The following is a 20808-nucleotide window of genomic DNA, read 5'->3' as shown; positions in this document are numbered from 1 at the left end:
ACATTTGAAACAAGGAGAAATGTCATAAAGATTTGTTCAGAGTGTGTCAGGTAGGATGCTGCATATGACATTTTTTCTTTTCAAATTTGTTAAATTTGTTTTGTATTTTTCATATTTTTTTTTTTAATAATGAAGCAGTCTACCAGACATACACTGAACAATCTTTCATGACATTTGTCTTGTTTCAAATTCTTCAACATTTTTTTGTTTATTTTTTTTCGAAAATGGAGCAGCTTACATGACAATCAATGAACGAACCATTATGACTTTTTTTTTCAAATTCTTTCATTTTTTTTATTTTCATTTTTTTAGAAAATGTAGCAACCAACCTGACATTCACTGAAGAAACATTTTTGATATTTGTTCTTTTTTCAAAAAATTTGACTTTTTTTTTCTAATTTTGTCTAAAAAACAAAAATCAATACTTTGCAACATCACAGCATTCTCCCCCTTTACATCCCAGCATCATTAAAAAAAAAAAAAAAGTTATTTGCATTGTCGGAGGTGTCCAAGAATTTGCGAGAACCAGTGAGAATGCTAGGAAGCACAATGTGCTTTTCTCGTAAATCACACGAGAGCTCGTCAATCGAGACAAATTTTCGCCTAATGGCGCGCTCGTTATTTGAAATGCTCATATTATATATATATATACATATATATATATATTTATATATATATATATACATATATATATATACATATACATATATATATATATATATATATATATATATATATATATATATATATATATATATATATATATATATATGTCGTACCTAATAGCCAGAACGCACTTCTCAGCCTACTATTCAAGGCCCGATTTGCCTAATAAGCCAAGTTTTCATGAATTAGTGTTTTTTCGTCTACCTAACCTACCTAACCTAACCTAACCTAGCTTTTTTTGGCTACCTAACCTAACCTTACCGATAAATATAGGTTAGGTTAGGTTAGGTAGGGTTGGTTAGGTTCGGTCATATATCTACGTTAATTTTAACTCCAATAAAAAAAAAATGACCTCATACATAGAGAAAAGGGTTGCTTTATCATTTCATAAGAAAAAAAATATAGTAAATATATTAATTCAGGAAAACTTGGCTTATTAGGCAAATCGGGCCTTGAATAGTAGGCTGAGAAGTGAGTTCTGGCTACTAGGTACGACATATATATATATATATATATATATATATATATATATATGTCGTACCTAGTAGCCAGAACGCACTTGTCAGCCTACTATGCAAGGCCCGATTTGCCTAATAAGCCAAATTTTCATGAATTAATTGTTTTTCGACTACCTAACCTACCAAACCTAATCTAACCTAACTTTTTCGGCTACCTAACCTAACCTATAAAGATAGGTTAGGTAGGGTTGGTTAGGTTCGGTCATATATCTACGTTAATTTTAACTCTAATATAAAAAATTGACCTCATACATAATGAAATGGGTAGCTTTATCATTTCATAAGAAAAAAATTTGAGAAAATATATTAATTCATGAAAACTTGGCTTATTAGGCAAATAGGGCCTTGCATAGTAGGCTGAAAAGTGCGTTCTGGCTACTAGGTACGACATATATATATATATATATATATATATACATAATATATATATATATATATATATATATATATATATATATATATATATACATAATATATATATATATATATATATATATATATATATATATATATATATATATATATTATATATATATATATATTATATATATATATATATATACATATATATATATATATATATATATATATATATATATATATATATATATATATATATATATATATATATATACACATATATATATATATATACATATATATACATATATATATATATATATATATATATATTATATATATATGTATATATATATATATATATCTATATAAACTTACTAAAAAACAAGAGCTAAAAAGATAAGATTACCAGAAAGGTATAACACACCAATACAAGCAATGATTTACAACTCTGATGTTAACTATGTACACATTCATTGTCTAGGTCCCACTGCTAGTTAGCGCCATTTCGTTGCCATCATATGGCACCGCTGCCAACCCGAGGGGTTCTAGCTAGCCTCAGAGGCAGTACCTGCAGTGGGCACAAACACCAGAAAATATTAGCTGCCACACGTTTAAAACAAAATGCACAACAAAATTATCAAATTTCAAATGGTACTACGTAAAAGCATAATATACCATACATAGCCTAAGTAGAATGGGTGCCAAGATCAATAGCATGTCCCTGAAACACCGGTTTACACCATGTCCAGCCGAAGTATGGGGGTGACAAATTAGATATGGGAAGATACACAAATTATTATTGGGTCAGAGAAACCACCAACTCAGGGAGGAAAGAGGTCTTCAAAAAGGTGAGAGCAACAATGTTTCCTCAACATGTTGATAGACATCAGCCAGACTGAAGCACACTAGCAACAGGGAGGCTTCCACCAGAACAACGTGTAACAGTCTGCCACCAAGCCAAAATGTGAGGAAAGTTTTGGGGGTCTGCCACCCCCAAAATACGGTAAATAAAACAAGAAAAGGTTTACACAATGATATCAGAAAAATGTGATGGATCTATGAATAAATATTGAAGATATATGACGGAATGAAGCCCACGACCCTGAACAACCACTACAGATCAGATGTGGGATTCTTGATTAACATGATTAACTTAATCTTGTGATTAACAACAAAAGTGCCCAGGCCCACCAGTCTTACACAGCAGAAATGTGGGAAAACTGAAACTGTAATACTGTAATTATAATCTTCCAAAAAAAGATGAGAAACCAAGCCCAAGAAAAAATTAAGAATTAAACTACAGTACAGTACTTGCCTCCTTCCTATTGTGGCACTGATGGTCCAGTTTATAGAGCCACCACCTGGTATCTAACATGTTGGGGCTTTGTCTTCCACACAATTAAGGTTGATGAAATAAATATACAGTACCTGTACGAATATGTATATGTTGTGGTGCCCCACAATATATATATTAAAGGGTACTCACGTACACTCACATATTATTATTATTATTATTATTATTACACACACACACACATATACACAAGGGGCCTGGTAGCCTGGTGGATAGCGCGCAGGACTCGTAATTCTGTGGCGCGGGTTCGATTCCCACACCAGGCAGAAACAAATGGGCAAAGTTCCTTTCACCCTGAATGCCCCTGTTACCTAGCAGTAAATAGGTACCTGGGAGTTAGTCAACTGTCATGGGCTGCTTCCTGGGGTGTGTGTGTGTGTGTGGTGTGGAGGAAAAAAAAAGTAGTTAGTAAACAGTTGATTGACAGTTGAGAGGCGGGCCGAAAGAGCAAAGCTCAACCCCGCAAACACAACTAGGTGAATACAAGCATGCTACGAGGAGAGGCTAGACGCATTAAAATTGCCAAATCTAGAAGACAAAAGAAAGAGGCGATATGATCACTACATACAAAATAGTAACAGGAACTGATAAAATTGACAGGGAAGAATTCCAGAGAGCTGGAACTTCAAGAACAAGAGGTCATAGATTTAAACTAACTAAACAAAGCTGCTAAAGAAATGATAAGAAAATTCACTTTCGCAAGCAGATTGGTAGACGGCTGGAACAAGTTAGGTGAGGTGGTGGTGGAGGCCAAAACCATCAGTAGTTTCAAAGTATTATATGACAAAGAGTGCTGGGAAGACAGGACACCACAAGCGTAGCACTCATCCGGAAAATACACTTAGATAATTACACACTCCCCGACCTCGCTATCGGACCTCAATCATTCATTTATTTCATCTATCCATTTGTGATTCAGCCCCAAGTGGCACCCCACTCAGGAGAAGCCTATGCAGTTCGACGGCCGACCACAAAGATGCCGGTGGTGCAACCATTTTTTTGTTTTTCTTTACCTGCGGCTGATCAAACCCAACCCCCTCTTTCACCGTTTTATATCTGAGAATATTTTTTTGCATCCTGCTGCTAGTGTGTCAGGAAATGCAGGAAATATGTCATTTAACCACTGAGCTGTGCTAACCGAGAAAACTCGGTCGGCAGGAAACCACGCCAACTGAGAAAACACCTTTTGATTATTTCGTACCCATTCAATATGTGTGCGCGATAGGTTGTGTATGAAATGAACTTTTGGGACCTCTAGTGAGAGGTAGCCATCTTAGAAAAAATTCCCAAAATGCCCTAGGGCTGCTAGGGCATTCTGGGAAGCAACCACGGGTGACGCATGCGCCCCTGGCTCCCAAACACCTGCCCGATGCGGTGTTGAAAGATCGCTATCTGTCAGGGAAGTTCAGACCTTATTGTTTGAAGAACATAAGGGTCAATATGAAGTACATTGATCAAGCTAGGTGAAATAAGGACCTAACACAAAGGTCAGATGCCAGTGATACAGCACTGATGAGGACAATACTGTATAGCGAGCATATCCAGTTGTAGCTCTGAATGCCACCCTTGTCATCTCCAATTTTTATAGATGACATATAGATGAATCATTTTCTGGGTTCAGTGATGATGCATCTGATACAGGTAGCATAGATGAACAGTGTTAGCAGCTACCATGGTGGTGTTTTCCATGTATTTTCAAGAATAGCTGAATGTCTTCCAGAATTGCTCACTCTTTCTGAATGACTGAATCTCTTCCAGAAGGGCTGAATCTCTTCCAACGAGGGACCTTACAAAGCGATCTTCTCACGAGTACGTTACAAATAGATCTTTTCCTATAATCTTTTCAAGACTAACTTACGCTTCACAAGCATGGCTACATACCACCTACAGGTACTAAAGCCAAGGGTGTACGTGTGTTATTTGCAAGCACACAGAACGTAGAACAGGAAGCGAAAATCTATCTGAACACCGGGTCTGTCTAATTACCCATAGCTACTCAAAGCTTCCTAACAAGCTACCCAAAGCTTCCTAACATTACATTAGTAATGAATAAATATGATATATTTATTTATTATAATGTTGGTGCTGAATGTAGAACATGGAAAACATTTTTTACTCTGAAAAGTATCATTTCGTAACAAAATTAGACGAAAATAAGCTGATGGTGACGCCAAAGCAAGTCAATGGTCCAAGCGACAATGTTGTGGAGCGACTTATCCAAGACACATTGTTGCTTGGAGAGTGTTTGCTGGCATATCAGCCTTCTTTACCTACCTAACCTAACCAACCTACCCAAACATAACCAACCTACCCAAACCTAACCTAACCTAACTAAACCTAACCTATCCAAACCTAACTTAATATAATCTGTAGGCAACAACATATCTTGGATAAGTCGCTCTACAACATTGTTGCTTGGATCGTCAACTTCCTATGGCCTCTCATGCCACTTAGTTTCGTCTAATTTCGTTATAAACTTATATTATTTCAGAGTAAAAATATGTTTTTTCACATTCAACCTTCAGCACCAACGTAATAGTGAGTAAATGTATCATATTTCTTCATTACTTACGTAATAATAGGAAACTTTGGGTAATTAGACGAACCGTCTATACCTGATGAAATGAGAGCTTAGCCGCGCTGTGTACCATGGACGTCTTCATTCATTATCATTCACTTCCGAAGTACTGAGTGTGTAATACAGTGTGTTACTGTGTAAACAGGATGTGAAATTGTACATACAGTATTGTAATTTTTAGTGAATTTTTAACAAGTAATATTGTGACAATAAACATTTATTGTGGACATAATACTGACACATGTATCACAGTTCCATGGAAAATTATGAATGTTCAACTGTACATATTTTGTAAAGCATACAAATAAGCATCATACTGTATACGATAAAATCTAATAAAATCGCATAGGAAATACATAGAAGAAATAATTGTAAATATATTTGTGGCAACTCGTGGTGCTTGAATAGCGCATGCGACTGCCTCTGGGAGCTTCACACATGGGCGACCAGCCCGTGACGTCCCCTTCTTCACGTCCCCACAGCGAAAGCAGGGGATTATTTTTAGTAGGGGAATTTATCATTTTACAAAGATAAAAAAAAAAATTGCAAGCACTTCATTTTATGCACACAGGGAGGAATGTCACAATAAACTCAGCATATCACAGTGGTTAAGGCATATTAAGCAGTGAAGTCAAGAGAAAATGTGTGATATCAAAGCATTCATCGTATAAAAGAAGATGAATCTAGAATGTCTCCTGTGTGGTGGATAGAGGTGCAGAGGAATGTGTGTCCAAATTTGAGATCGTGCAGGATAATTCTCTCTCCTGAGTAAATCTATAATGCTGATGAAACAAGTTTTATTGACATTTGTTAACCTAACCAATCTACACTAGACCTAACCTAACTAAACCTAATCAAAGCTGACCTAACCAAAGATAACTTAACCAAAGCTGACCTAACCAAACCAAACCCTCTACATCTAGGCCTCAACACTCAGTTAACACCACTATACTCACCTACATATCATTCCAAGATCATAATTGTTAATTATCATTATATGTGGAGAAACACCTGGACACTTGTGAGTACCCAATATTTATTACTGCCGTATTACCAGAATTCTGTGGCAACATATTTAAACTACCTGTATCTAGAGAAACAATTATGCATTACGTACTTTTGTACATCAAATTATTATTTATTTATGCCTTGGGGAGGCGGGGAATTCAACTACTTATCCAGACACGACTACATATCCAATCGCAATATGGTGGGTGAGGTGGTACCCAAAGAGAATATGAGCCTGTGCAAAAGCATGGAAAATTACTCATTAAGATTATAGGAAGTAACCTTGTTTAATGCATCCCCAGGTGTTAGACCAAATATGAAAGTGTGAAAATGAACTTTGGTGAGTTAATTTTTCAACTTCCCCCAACAGTGCAGAAAAACACAAGAAATATTGAAAAGATTCGTGTTAGAATCACTAATCTTAACCTTTCGGTCATATTCAACAACATATGTTTGCAAGGAATACTGCTACCAAAATATATTTCTATACTAATATATGTACTTTATATTATATATACTGTACATATATAAATTATATATATATGAATGAAAACTCACACCCCAGAAGTGACTCGAACCCATACTCCCAGAAGCAACGCAACTGGTAACTACAGGGCGCCTTAATCCGCTTGACCATCACGGCGCCCTGTAGTTACCAGTTGCGTTGCTTCTGGGAGTATGGGTTCGAGTCACTTCTGGGGTGTGAGTTTTCATTCGCATATAGTCCTGGGGACCATTCAGGCTTGTTCGCATTATATATATATATATATATATATATATATATATATATATATATATATATATATATATATATATATATATATATATATATATATAATATATATATATATATACATACACACACACACACACATACATACACATGGACATATCAAATACATTGTGTGTGTCATATTAATTTTATTATGTAATTGGTGCTACGACTTACCCTTTTTCTTTCTTTCTTTTCTTTTTTGCTTTCTTTGGTAGGCCCGTCAGAATCTGGTTCCTGTGATTTTGATCGTTCCTTGTGCTTGTGCTCCCTGCGTGTGCCTTCATCTTTGTTACGACTCTGTGGATATACACAATTATGAAGGCATCTGTAGCAAAATGTATGACAGTAATGTGTGTATAAATGAATAGGTACTGTGATATACTATAAATGCTAAGCATTTTATTTAATCGGGCTGTTTCAGAATGGTGAAAAAGACATTCAAAACAAAAATAGAAACGCTATGCGTGCTAGTGGTTGTACAAGAATGTAAGAACTCTTGTATTCATAATAAAAAAAAAAATCAAATGGAATATGCACTATGGCATGTATGGTTACACAATTTACTACATCTATATATTAAAAAGTACCAGAAAACTTTTTATCAAAATATAATACCATTTTAAGTCAAAAGTACAGGGCAATTAAAAATAACAATAGGGCAACAAATAAAGAAAAGTACTGTGACTCATTTTTGTGTCCCCTGGGTTGATTCTTTAAGCAATACTCTGGTCTTCCCAGGACAGGATCAGTCACGCACAGTCAACACTTACAAAAAAAAAAAAAAAAAAAAAAAAAACTATTTCCAAACGTCCCTGCGAGGTGACAGTAGATCTATGGAGTGAATGGAGCATACCATATAGACTATCCTCATAGGTACACATACAAACAATAGTTTAACATGAAAAGGTACGGCAGCAAGATGTAAACTCCAGCCAGTACCTGACTACCTGGAGAGTAGCCGAGAAACTCAAAACCACTGGACAAGCAGTGCCGATCCAAATCTAAGGGCACTAAGTGCAGTTAGGGCTGGAACAAACTCCCTGAAAAAAGGAGAGGTGGTTGCAAGGAACCCTTCCGGTATTACCAAGGAAAGGTAATTTTCAGACATGACTATCTGAATGTGAATATTAAAAATCACGAACTGAGGGTCAAGCAACATTGTCAAATCCATTCGAAATAGAAAAATCACCATCTTAAGGTTATCTTAAGATGATTTCGGGGCTTTAGTGTCCCCGCGGCCCGGTCCTAGACCAGGCCTCCACCCCCAGGAAGCAGCCCGTGACAGCTGACTAACTCCCAGGTACCTATTTTACTACTAGGTAACAGGGGCATAGGGTGAAAGAAACTCTGCCCATTGTTTCTCGCCGGTGCCCGGGATCGAACCCGGGACCACAGGATCACAAATCCAGTGTGCTATCCGCTCGGCCGACCGGCTCCCATAGGCGAAAGAACACAACACTTCCCACGAAAAAAAAAGAGAGCAAGAGAGAGCGAGAGAGAAAAAGAGAAAATAGAGAGAGAAAAAAGAGAGAAAGATAGTAAGAGAGAGAGAAAGAGCAAGAGAGAGACAGAAAGAGCAACAGAGCGAGAGCGAGAGAGAGAGAGAGAGAGAGAGAAAGAGAGAAAGAGAAAGAAAGAGAGAAAGAGAAAGATAGAGAGAAAAAGAAAGATAGTGAGAGAAAGAGCGAGAGAGAGATAGTGAGAGAAAGAGCGAGAGAGAGAGAGAGAGAGAGAGAGAGAGAGAGAGAGAGAGAGAGAGAGAGAGAGAGAGAGAAAGAGAGAGAGAGAGAAAGAGAGAGAAAGATAGAGAAAGATAGAAAGATAGAGAGAGAAAAAGAGAGAAAGAGCGAGAGAAAGAGAGAAAGAGCGAGAGAGAGAAAGAGAGAAAGAGAGAAAGAGCGAGAGAGAGAGAAAGAGAGAGAGAGAGAGAGAGAGAGAGAGAGAGAGAGAGAGAGAGAGAGAGAGAGAGAGAGAGAGAGAGAGAGAGCGAGAGAGAAAGAGCGGGAGAGAGTGAAAGAGCGAGAGAGAAAGAGCGAGAGAGAGAGCGAGAGAGAGCGAGAGAGGGAGAGAGAGAGAGAGAGAGAGAGAGAGAGAGAGAGAGAGAGAGCGAGAGAGAAAAAGAGAGAAAGATAGTGAGAGAAAGAGCGAAAGAGAGAGAGAGAGAGAGAGAGAGAGAGCGAGAGAGAAAGAGAGCGAGAGAAAGAGATATTTTATATATATATTTATATATACTGTACATTTTATATATATATATATATATATATATATATATATATATATATATATATATATATATATATATATGTATGTATGTATGTATGTATGTATGTATGTATGTATGTATGTATGTATGTATGTATGTATGTATGTACAAACACACACACACAAACCATTTTGGCACCTCACAAAAGGAGCATTATACAGATGGGTTTTTTATTTCATGATTGAGGTACCAATGCAAAGAAAAAGGTGACCAGTTTATAGAAAAAAAACATGTAACACTAGAGAGAAATCTAGAACCATCACCCACTACTTCAGACTGAAGCAGCGATGTAGGTGCAAAATGATCTTACAGAGTTCAAACCACATCAAGACTGCAACACGCATTCTTAGATCGAAACATTAGGTGAACAATCCAGTAGGGCTTCAATAATGAATACATAAACTAAGGGTAAAAAATTAAAACAGATCCGAAGACCACTGTATCAGCATGTCAATTGAAAAATGAGACCTGGATGCAAGACATGCCTATGCAGCATGACAAATTGTGTATAAATACCACACAGTGTTGAAGCAAAGTGCTAGCTAGATCCCTGAAAGAGTCAGAAAGGCAAAATATGCAGATAAAAAAACCTAGAAAAGGTTTCAGGACCCTCACCCAGACCACAGTCCGAGGTTAAGGACCCATTTGCAAGAATCGTTTTCACAGTCCCCCCAAGTTTCTACCTTGTCAATCCAGTTTTAACCCTTAAACTGTGCATGGCGTATATATACGCCTTAACACTTTCGCGCTCTCGGCGCTCAAAAAAAAACAATACCCCAGATGCTTTCGGCACTTCGCGCGCCTACCAGGTAAGACCAAAAAGTGTACACTCTTTTGACTGTCCTGACAATAATTGAAGGCGCACGTATTTAAATTTGGTATCACTGTGTTCGCAATGAAATTGTCTATAAGAGCATACCTATAAAATGCCGCCCAAGCATAAGGAGTATCAACACCAAATAAAAAACTATGCAGATCACTCGCCGAGAGCGCCAAACAGCAACAAAATGTTTCCACTCTCTTAATGGTTGCGAAGCCTACAGTTGTCCTACATCGCTAATTTTGGTATCATTGGAATCACAATAAAATTCTCTACACGGACATATGCATATGAATGTTTAATATAGGTAATTGCCCACCCGCAAGAGTGTGTGAAGTGGAGAGTAGTTAGCCGCGAGCGCACTGGTGAAAACACAGGGGGGAAATCATGCTTGGAAAGTTTATACGTTTCCTGACCCTACTTTTCTATGTACGTATTTCTTTTTTATACCAATGTGTTCGCAATAAAATTTTCTATAAGATGAACTGTATAACATTTGTACAAAGCATGTGTAAGAGAAGCGCCAAATATAGAACCACGTCGCTCAGTATGCGTTCGCGGCAGAAACGAACGCATTGTTTTCGTTCGCTTGATGTTTGTCATGTTTATACTTGTTGAAACATTTTATAATTTGTATGACAGTGATCGCAGTAAAATTCCCTACACAGACATATACATAACACATACAAATATTTCCCACGTGTTGGATATATCAACGGCTAAAGGGAACCCACTGCCACACGCTCGCCACACCCCCAAACATACTTTGTGTATTTTTTTTTACTCATAGAAGTTTATGTGATATAATATTCATTCTGGTACCAAAACATTCGCAAATAAATTCTCTACAAAACAAAAGTATCCCCATCCATTTCGGTTAAAAAATGGAATTTATAGAAATATTTTTTCGATGGACGAGAAAAGTAGGCAGTTAGGCAGTTATGCGGAATCGTAAGAGAAAACGGCGACGAGTTATCTCTAATATAAAGCGCGAAAGTGTTAAGTAACATGTCCCACAGTGCACATGGCGTATATTTACGCCATAGGGTGCCAGGCACGATTCAAATGGCCCTCAGGTACACGAGGTTCACATTAGCTTCCTCAGGGCTCTTGTAAACAGATGCCATTATTTTTAAAAATCATGGGCAATATTCTCCGGTGCTGGCGCACGCAGTATGAGCGAACAGCATTGCTGTTCAGTTTGTGACCACAGCATCGCTAAAAAATGTCAAAATAAATATATAACTGCTATTATTTAGCGATGACAGTATTACAGATGACCTCTGACTGTGATAAAAATTACCAGGATTGTGATAATACAGTAGCAGGATTGTTGTGATAATTAGCGATGTGGGTGGAGTGATGATGAGGGACGGAGGGAGATTGCATCGTTTACTGACTGTGTGGCCACCTGTTATTGTCTGCATTCACCATACCAGCTCAGTGGTTCTCTATGGTGAACACAAATGTAGATACTTATATATAATGTGTGTATTAGTGTAATAACAGCAAAAGGATTATGTTGGGAGGAGCCATTTGGGTGACGGAGGTGGCTTCGTCTGCATGACGTCTAGCTGTGTAGAGGGTGGCCACTATGCTCTTTGGGAACCCTACAAGCTTAGGTGTACAGTTATGGTGCATACATCATGTAGATTCTTGTATGTGTGTGTATGTAGTGTAATAACACTGCAAACAGTATTGTTGGGGGAGAAATTTAGTACATGTGACCTTTAATGTGTGAGGGAGGCAGCCGCTAGCTGTGTGTGTAGCGACGTCTCTTAGTGCCTGAACTAACTACATCAGCTTAGTTGTACAGTTGTGTCGAACAAAACATGTAGATACTTATATATAACATCTGTATATAGTGAATAAAATAAACAGGATGGTGGGAGGAAAAAGTGGGCGAGTGAGGCATTGTTGAGGGAGTGGCAACGAGTGGCTGGCTGGTGTGTGGCGGTCACTCCTCGTTGCTTTTCGACTCGCAATACCAACTTAGTGGTTCGTTATGGTGAACAAAACATGCAGATACTTTATATATAAACTGTGTATAGAGTGTAATAACAGCAAAACTATTTGTTTATTGTTTTAGGAACATAATAATTGAATCACTAATATGCACACCATACTTTTGAGAATAGCAATGATTCACACCTTTTATTATATAAATATATCACAATACACACTATTGAATAATATTACTGCAAAAAAAAATAAGAAAAAATCAATCAGAGACATTGAATTAATTAGGAAATAATATCTTTGTGGCAACTCCCACATGTCAGCGCGGGTGACACTGACCGGCTCTGACGACCGCTCTGCCAACGCCCACATTTTGCCAGACTTCCTCAGCCTATTGCGCCCAAAATATGTCACCTACGATATTTTTTATATTTGTCCCATGCTCAGGGAACACAAATTAACATTTTTAGAAGACGAAATAATTTTTTAGAATTTTTTTTTCTTGTGCACAGGGGTGTAAATCTCCTCAGGACCCCTTAGCAGCTTAATGATTAAAGAGCAACTGGTAGATTCCAGTCAAATCTTATGTCAAATTTCCAAAACACATGGATGAAACCATCAGGCTCAGGCCTGTTCTGAATCACTAAAGCAAACAGCACAGAAGCCCTATCTTAACTCTTTCAAACCACTAACAAGAATAGGAAAGGGCACACTGAGATGGAATAAAAATATTATACAATTCTATCAAGGAAGAAAAGGTATCCAAACAAATCATGTCACCATACAGGTCACAAGGAGACCACACATACTCTCCCATTATGGCAAAGTGCATACCCAGCACTAACATTTATGGTCAAGACCAAGTCAAAATACACTGCAAGTAGTAGACAAATTCAAGGAGAAGAATAACCATTCAAGAAGCTCAATTAGACCAGTCAAAGCGGATAAATCTGAAATGCCTGATGGTGAATATCCAGAGACTTCAAAGTGAATACAAACACCGTGCCGCAGAGGAATCTATTGAAAGTGTAAGCCCCTTGAACATCAAACACAGTTTCAAGAATGAACTTTGTCACAAAAGATTAGCCAAAATTTTTGGTCAGGAAATGTCCAAAAATTAATGAATTCAAAATTGTTTTGTATCACAACCGTTAGCCCCTGTTATTTATCAACACATTCCTAGTATTTTCCCTTTTCACTCCCATTATTTATTTGAAAAAAGGTGAATGTAAATTTATTCGGGTTACTGGAAGCGAGACTTCCACACTCTTATAGCACTGTAGCAAAATCCTCGACATCCTTGACAATCTTCGAGGTACTTGTATTTTAAGTTCCCTCAGTATGGAATGTACTACCAATAAGTACAGAATCACACACTCAGAGGAACCCCACAGTTGTCAGTGTCAGGAGCAATATTCTTGGCAGGTTGGTACTATGATATGATATGCATGCACAACACACACACACAAATGAGCTAGCATTAGCTCCCACCAGCAGGGATGGGTGCTAATTTTATAGGTGCCGATGCTCTGGTGGGCCTGACAAAAGCCTGTTATTTCCTGTCCTGTTTCTATATACTGTACGTCACACGATTAAGTATTTTGTGTTTGTACTCACTAATTACCATAAAATATAATTATCAAACAAATAAAGAAAAATATCAATCATGTATTAATCAATTTAAAAGTTAAAACACTTAGTGCTCACAAAATATAACCAGTGAGAAGTTTCACAATAGTTTCCACAAAGCGTCAGGTGAGAGATGTTTTTAGGGGTGTGAAGCAACTCTTGTCCTGGTGTCATCTGCCGACCTGTGGTACCGCTGCCATCATATATGACATATGGCTCAGGATGCCACTGAACTAGGAGGAGGTTACCTTACCTTGAGGTTACCTTGAGGTGCTTCCGGGGCTTAGCGTCCCCGCGGCCCGGTCGTCGACCAGGCCTCCTGGTTGCCGGACTGATCAACCAGGCTGTTGGACGCGGCTGCTCGCAGCCTGACGTATGAGTCACAGCCTGGTTGATCAGGTATTCTTGTAAACAGCTCAGTAATGGGTGGAAATCTTGGGGAATGCAGCGTCCATGATCCTCCATATAGTCTCTAAACGCATTTAGTGCAGAGTAAGAGGAAAGCTTAAACCTCTTACAGAGATAATATTTCAGCTTCTCCGCTTCTCCGTAATTAGGCGGAATTTCCCCAGGCCAGTAGTCTTTTTCAAGGGCACACATTTCACTTAGCAGTGATTTATACATATGTACCTTGAGGTTCAGAAGTTTGAGAGCTTTTCATGGATGTTGTCGTGAACATATTCATCAATGACAACAGAAACTTTGCCATTTATCTGCTTGATATACTGGCAAATTTTCTTTTTCATATTAATGGCTGTGATTAATTAATTCTGTGGCACTAGTGTGGGAATGCAGACTTATTCCAACGTAACACCATTTTGCTTTTGTAGTTCCAGTAAGCCAAAGTGATCAGAGTATGGTTTGTCATTCTGAGCAAAATAATATGCAAAACACAAAATTAAACAAGTTAATTTTAGATGCGAGACATTCATGGCATCACACAATTTTCCGAGATCATCTTCACTAGCTACATTTTCAACACGTAAAGCAGCAGTGTGAGCTTTCCATAGTTTATGATCAACAATTTTTTTCCTGGAAGACTTCAAGTGTGTTCTTTGATCTGCTCCATAATAGGATACTTGGTACATCTGCCACTCATTTGATAGTCTTGAACCTTTGGAAGTGAAAAATGTTACATTACTAATGTTTGCACATACTTTACACACAAGGTTACCATCCCTGAAGTTTTACCTTGGGTAGGTTTACAACTCGGTATTTCACACGCTGCTAGAACCGCCACAAAAAGTATTAAATTATGTAAAGTTGTACTCATCTAATTGTGCTTGTGGGGGTTGAGCTCTGGCTGTTTGGTCCCGCCTCTCAACTGTCAATCAACTGGTGTACAGATTCCTGAGCCTACTGGGCTCTATCATATCTACATTTGAAACTGTCAGCCTCCACCACATCACTGTATAATGCATTCCATCTATTAACTACTCTACACTGAAAAAGTTCTTTCTAACGTCCCAGTGGCTCATTTGGGTACTAAGTTTCCACCTGTGTCCCCATGATCACGTACCATCCGTGCTAAACAGTTTATCCTTGTCTACCCTGTAAATTCCTTTGAGAATTTTGCAGGTAGTGATCATGTCTTCCCCTTACTCGTGTGTCTTTCAGCATCGTGAGGTGCATTTCACGAAGCCTTTCCTAGTAACTCATGCCTCTTAGTTCTGGGACTAGCCTAATGCCATACCTCTGAACTTTTTCCAGCTTTGTCTTGTGCTTGACAAGGTACGGGCTCCATGCTGGGGCCAGCATAATCCAGGATTGGTCTTACATAAGTGGTATACAAGGTTCTGAATGATTCCTTACACAGGTTCCCGAAGGCAGTTCTGATGTTAGCCAGCCTTGCATATGCCTCAGATGTTATTCTTTTTATGTGGGTTTTAGGAGACAGGTTTGGTGTGACATCACTCCTAGATCTTTCTCTGTCCGTTTCATGAAGGACTTCATCTCCCATTCGATATCCTGTGTCCTGCCTCCTGTTTCCACTGCCTAGTTTCATTACTTTACATTTACTCGGGTTGAACTTTAGTAGCCAGTTGTTGGACCATTCGTTCGGGTTGTCTAGGATCATCTTGTAGTCTCATACTATCTTCCTGTCTTAATCCAACTCATAATTTTTCCATCAGCAGCAAATAATGAGAGGAACAATTCTATACCCTCTGGGAGATCATTTACACATATCAGAAAAAGTATAGGTCCAAGGACTGAACTCTACGGACTCCACTGGTGACGTCTCGCCAATCTGAGACCTCACCCCTCACAGTGACTCGCTGTCTTCTGTTGCTTAGGTACTCCCTTATCCAATGGAGTACCTTACCTTACACTCCTGTCTGCATCTCCAGCTTTTGCACTAGTCTCTTGTGTGATACTGTGTCAAAGGCTTTCTGGCAATCGAAAAATATGCAGTCTGCCCACCCCTCTCTTTCTTGCCTGATTTTTGTTGCCTGGTCGTAGAATTAAATTAAACCTGTGAGGCAGGACTTGCCATCCCTGAACCCATGCTGATGTTACAAAGTTCTATCGCTCCAGATGTTCCACTAGCTTTTTTCGCACAATCTTCTCCATCAACTTTCATGGTATGCAAGTTAGTGACACTGGCCTGTAGTTCAATACCTCCTGTCTATCCTTATGTTGAGTGGCAGACACAGTGCTTCTGTACCTTCCTTTAGTATCCATGGTGAGATTCCATCCAGGCGTATAGCCTTTGTCACATCCATGTGTAGAAGTTTTGTCCTTTTACCAGCCTTTTAATACTAAAAAAAAATATTGTATCAATAAAGAATATCTGTCTAATGAACCACTGCTAAAGCCATGAACATTATTGCTGAATATTCGTATCCAAAGCAGTAGGTTGACAACTTTGTCTCATACCGTTTGTCTCGCATAAATGGACAGGAACCGTTCACGTGCATTGGGTATTATGTTTCCAGATTCGCACCAGTACAATTTAGCCTGTTTACTTTTTAAATATATAAAAATTTAAATATTATTGAATCTTTAAAAAACAAAGAAATATCATAACATCATTAACTTATTAGTGATGTAATACTAATATTTTCATGCCACGATCAACCATCACCCACAAGCCATCATCTCCCTTTCCTCCATTTCATCATCCATTAGCAGAGGTGCCGGAGCAGCGTTCAGGCAGCACTGCACCACTTACCACCAGTATGATACCCGAGACCCTGACGAGGAATGAATCACCTTTATTATCTCCCTAAGCTTGTTGGGGAAGACAGCAGCATCCCAATGCTGCCAAGACACAAAGGCAGCTACTAAGCCCCAAATGAATATCACCACATGAGAGGGAATGCCATAAGGGACCAAGTTGGTCAAGATATCCTTGCCCGCCTCATAGGTATGTGTGCTGTTAGACACTTGACTTGTGCTAGGCACCAACAGAAATCTGAAATCTGAAAAACAGGGCAACTCGTTAAGATGAAAGCCTTCAGGGCTCGAAGCACTCCTAGAGTCAAAAATAGTAAAAATATAAATGCTTCAATGGGACAGCCTCTTTAAGAGCAAGCATCTCGGCATTAAAACTGAATGCTATAATAGGGAGACTATTGCAGCAGAAAATCTATGAAAGACAGCCCCAAATCTGATGTTTGTATCAGAGGTAAATGTGTTTTTAATATACAGTACTGCAAATAAAATTTAATTTTAAGTATTACCCTTCGAATCTGAATCATACCCTACCTGTAGTATTGTACATTATCTTAAGCATTACCCATGGAAGAATATTTTAATGCTCACAAGAGTGTAAAGGACATTGTGTACCTTACCCCCCCCCCCCCTACAAAAAGTATATTTGACTTGACGGGTCTCCAGTTGGTAGCATTCGCACTCACAGGGTTAAGCAGGTCTCCTGAAGACTCCAGCTTCAGGCTCAACCAATACAGTGGGCTACAGCTTCAGGCTCAACCAATACAGTGGGCTACAGCTTCAGGCTCAACCAATACAGTGGGCTACAGCTTCAGGCTCAACCAATACAGTGGGCTACAGCTTCAGGCTCAACCAATACAGTGAGCAACAGTTTCAGGCTCAACCACTACAGTGGGCTACAGTTTCAGGTTCAACCAATACAGTGGGCTAAAGCTTCATGCTCAGATAATACAGTGGCTACAGCTTCAGGCATAGCTACTATATCATTTGGCCTCAACATAGGGGACAGACCTAAATGTATATTTTCCAGAAAGCTTTCTCTCTTCCACTCAAGGATGTAGATGTGGACGAGTTTTCTGTAGACACAAATGAAGCCCCATGAAGTATGGTCATCACTTTTTCCTTGTCCAGCTTAAGTGCTCACTAGACAACATGCTTGGTGACAGGTAGCAACTGCTAAGCACTTTGCAAGTTGCCATAAACTATAGTCATCACTCCACCAACGAACTTGACATCCCATGTATACTCCAGCTGTTCTAGGCATTGATATACCAGCTGTATACAATATACTGTAGCTAGGTAAACAAAAAATGCAGATTCGTATATCTATGTAAAATCGGCAATTGCCAGAAGAATCTTTGTCAGAAAAGTGAGGCCAGTCAGCTTCACACAGGTACTACCGAGGATATTGTCATGCACACAAACCTTCTGCTGTCTGAAGCAGAACTAGAAAGTGATAACATCACAAAGAGAGCAGAGTGCAAGTTCAATTAATATGAAAAATTCAGTTAATTCTGAATAATGTATTATCAGTTCATCAGTACAGTATAGCATTTAATAAACACAATTTAAAATTGTCTTATCAAGGAGATCTGGTTAGGGGATGGACAAGGCATTACCCCACACTGGGTGGAAGCCATCCATCTATTTAATACATCAAGTGTTTAACTCCTCAACTACACACCACATCCAGGGATTTATTAAAGTACCAGACAAGATTTAAAACACCTGCCAGTAATCAGGGCACCCATACACTGCCCCAGGGTGGTTGTAAACTGCCACCATTTTTATTTTTTTTAGCACCCAACCTTGGTGGGAAGTTCTCAGTTTGTATCAAGCAACCAGGTGGGTCATTACATCTCAAATCACCAAAAAGTCACCTATGGCTCCCACTCGACCCTCTCCAAATCCCATGAAATTTTGTAGTAAGATAGTCTTAGACCCCAAATGACACTTTGCAAAACATTAGAGCTAAATCTGCTTTGGTTCTTAAATAACAGGTCCATATTGAATGGGCTCTTGTCCTGTTAATGCGTAAATACCACAAAAATTACCAACTTTGACCCTTTGTTAAATCACGACTTGTGCCCAGAGAGGTGTGAAATTTGGCATACCCGGGCAACTTTTGGTGCGGAATACAGCAGTGTAATAAAAAAAGTAGTTTGGGTAGCCATTCAGCTACCAATCCATGCTAATATCACTGCCAATATATCTCAAAATATCTCAATATGCGTCATTCCCAATTTGGTTTTGAATGACACCATTGGATAGCGCAGATTTTTCTGTACATTGGAAAACTGAAACAAATATAAGAGACCAGGACTTCCTAGAGAGGGAGTTCAGGAATGTGTATTCAATCCCATCATGCGACCTCAAAAGTTTCTCATGGATAAAAGTTACAATTGCAAAGAAAGAAGGATATAAAGTGGTACCTTCGTTTACAAATTTAATCTGTTCCCAGAGACAGTTCATAACCCAAAAATTTTTAACACGAAACAAATTTTCCCCAACGAAAAATGTAAATTGAATTGATCCGTTCCACACTCCCAAAAATATTACCTTCAAAATACATTTCATACATAATACACACAAATATTTTGTACTATAGTATGTAAGTTATACTTACCTTTATTGATGACTCTTGTTGGCATATGGAAGATGGTGAGAAGGCTGGGGGGGGAGAAGAGGTGTTAAGTGTTAGGTAGGGGAGAGTCCCTTTCCATTATAAAATCAGGCATTGATGACTTCTCTGTGGATACTCTCTCTCTCTTACGTTTTGCAGGAGTACCACTAGGACATAGTTGTGGCTCACTGCTTGCTTATCTTACTAAGAATCTGTCTAAAGAAACTCGTTTTTCCCTACATTTTAACACTTGTCCGTAGTGAGACATCACATTGTTATTTAAAAGGTCAATGCAACGGCCTGCTACAGCTTTATCTTGGCGAGTTTTTTCAACAAAACTTTGTAGTTCTTCCCATACTTCACACATTTTCTTAATGAGGAAGGGACATCCTCTACTGCCTCTACTCAACTATTTTCTTAGGTTGAACCTTACCACTGACTTTCTTGTAACTCATGGCGAGATATATAATAATTACTTTTATGTTCAAATACCCAAAAATCCGAAAAACGCTGAAATTCTTTACAAAGAATTCAGGCGTGATTGTCACTAGGTGGGAGGCACTGGTAAACAGAGACGCGGTCGCCGTGCTACCACGTGCTAGGTCGGCCACACGCTTATCAACAAACTATGTTACCCGAGGGAAAGTTCGTAACCCGATTCGGATTTTACGAAGAAATTGGGATAGTAACCGAAAAGTTTGTAAAGAGAGGCATTTGTAAGCTGAGGTGTCACTGTACCAGGAATGCATGATTGCTAAATAGAGTACAGTAATTTGTGCAATGAATGCCTCGATTAGGAAAAAGCAAGACAGGAATAGGTACAGTCAGAGGTGTGCATGAAGCAGTGGAGGTGCTTACGCTTGTGTATGGGTGAGAGATGATGGCATTGAAAATAATGTGATATGCTTGTGAGCACAAGCAATAGAAATGGATAATCTGAATGGCATGTATGGCATCAAGAGAGAATATAAGAGTAAGGAATTAAAGCATAATGAAATCACATGAGTGTGATGAATCTATGAGAAAATATTGAGGCCATGTAAAGGAATTGAACCCGCATCTAAAGAAACTCAAACGT

The 20808-nt window shown here is 38.6% G+C and overlaps 1 protein-coding gene across 9 annotated transcripts in view; it reads right to left on the bottom strand.

Annotated features, from left to right (window-relative positions):
• tho2 (THO complex subunit 2-like protein) overlaps nucleotides 1–20808 on the bottom strand; it is a 133172-nt gene that overhangs the window by 29372 nt on the left and 82992 nt on the right. For 5 of the 9 annotated variants that reach the window (XM_069300185.1, XM_069300186.1, XM_069300189.1 and 2 more), the window contains exon 28: nucleotides 7437–7559. The exons of 2 other annotated variants lie outside the window; for them this stretch is intronic. In XM_069300185.1, the coding sequence (XP_069156286.1) occupies nucleotides 7437–7559 (123 nt within the window). Of the gene's footprint in view, nucleotides 1–1932; nucleotides 2116–7430; nucleotides 7560–20808 lie in introns of those variants that run through there. 2 more of the 9 variants (XM_069300191.1, XR_011221998.1) reach the window with 2 other exon arrangements.

This window comes from Procambarus clarkii, chromosome 43 (genome assembly GCF_040958095.1).
Source record: "Procambarus clarkii isolate CNS0578487 chromosome 43, FALCON_Pclarkii_2.0, whole genome shotgun sequence".
NCBI lineage: Eukaryota > Metazoa > Arthropoda > Malacostraca > Decapoda > Cambaridae > Procambarus > Procambarus clarkii.
This window is presented reverse-complemented; position numbering and strand designations above follow the sequence as displayed.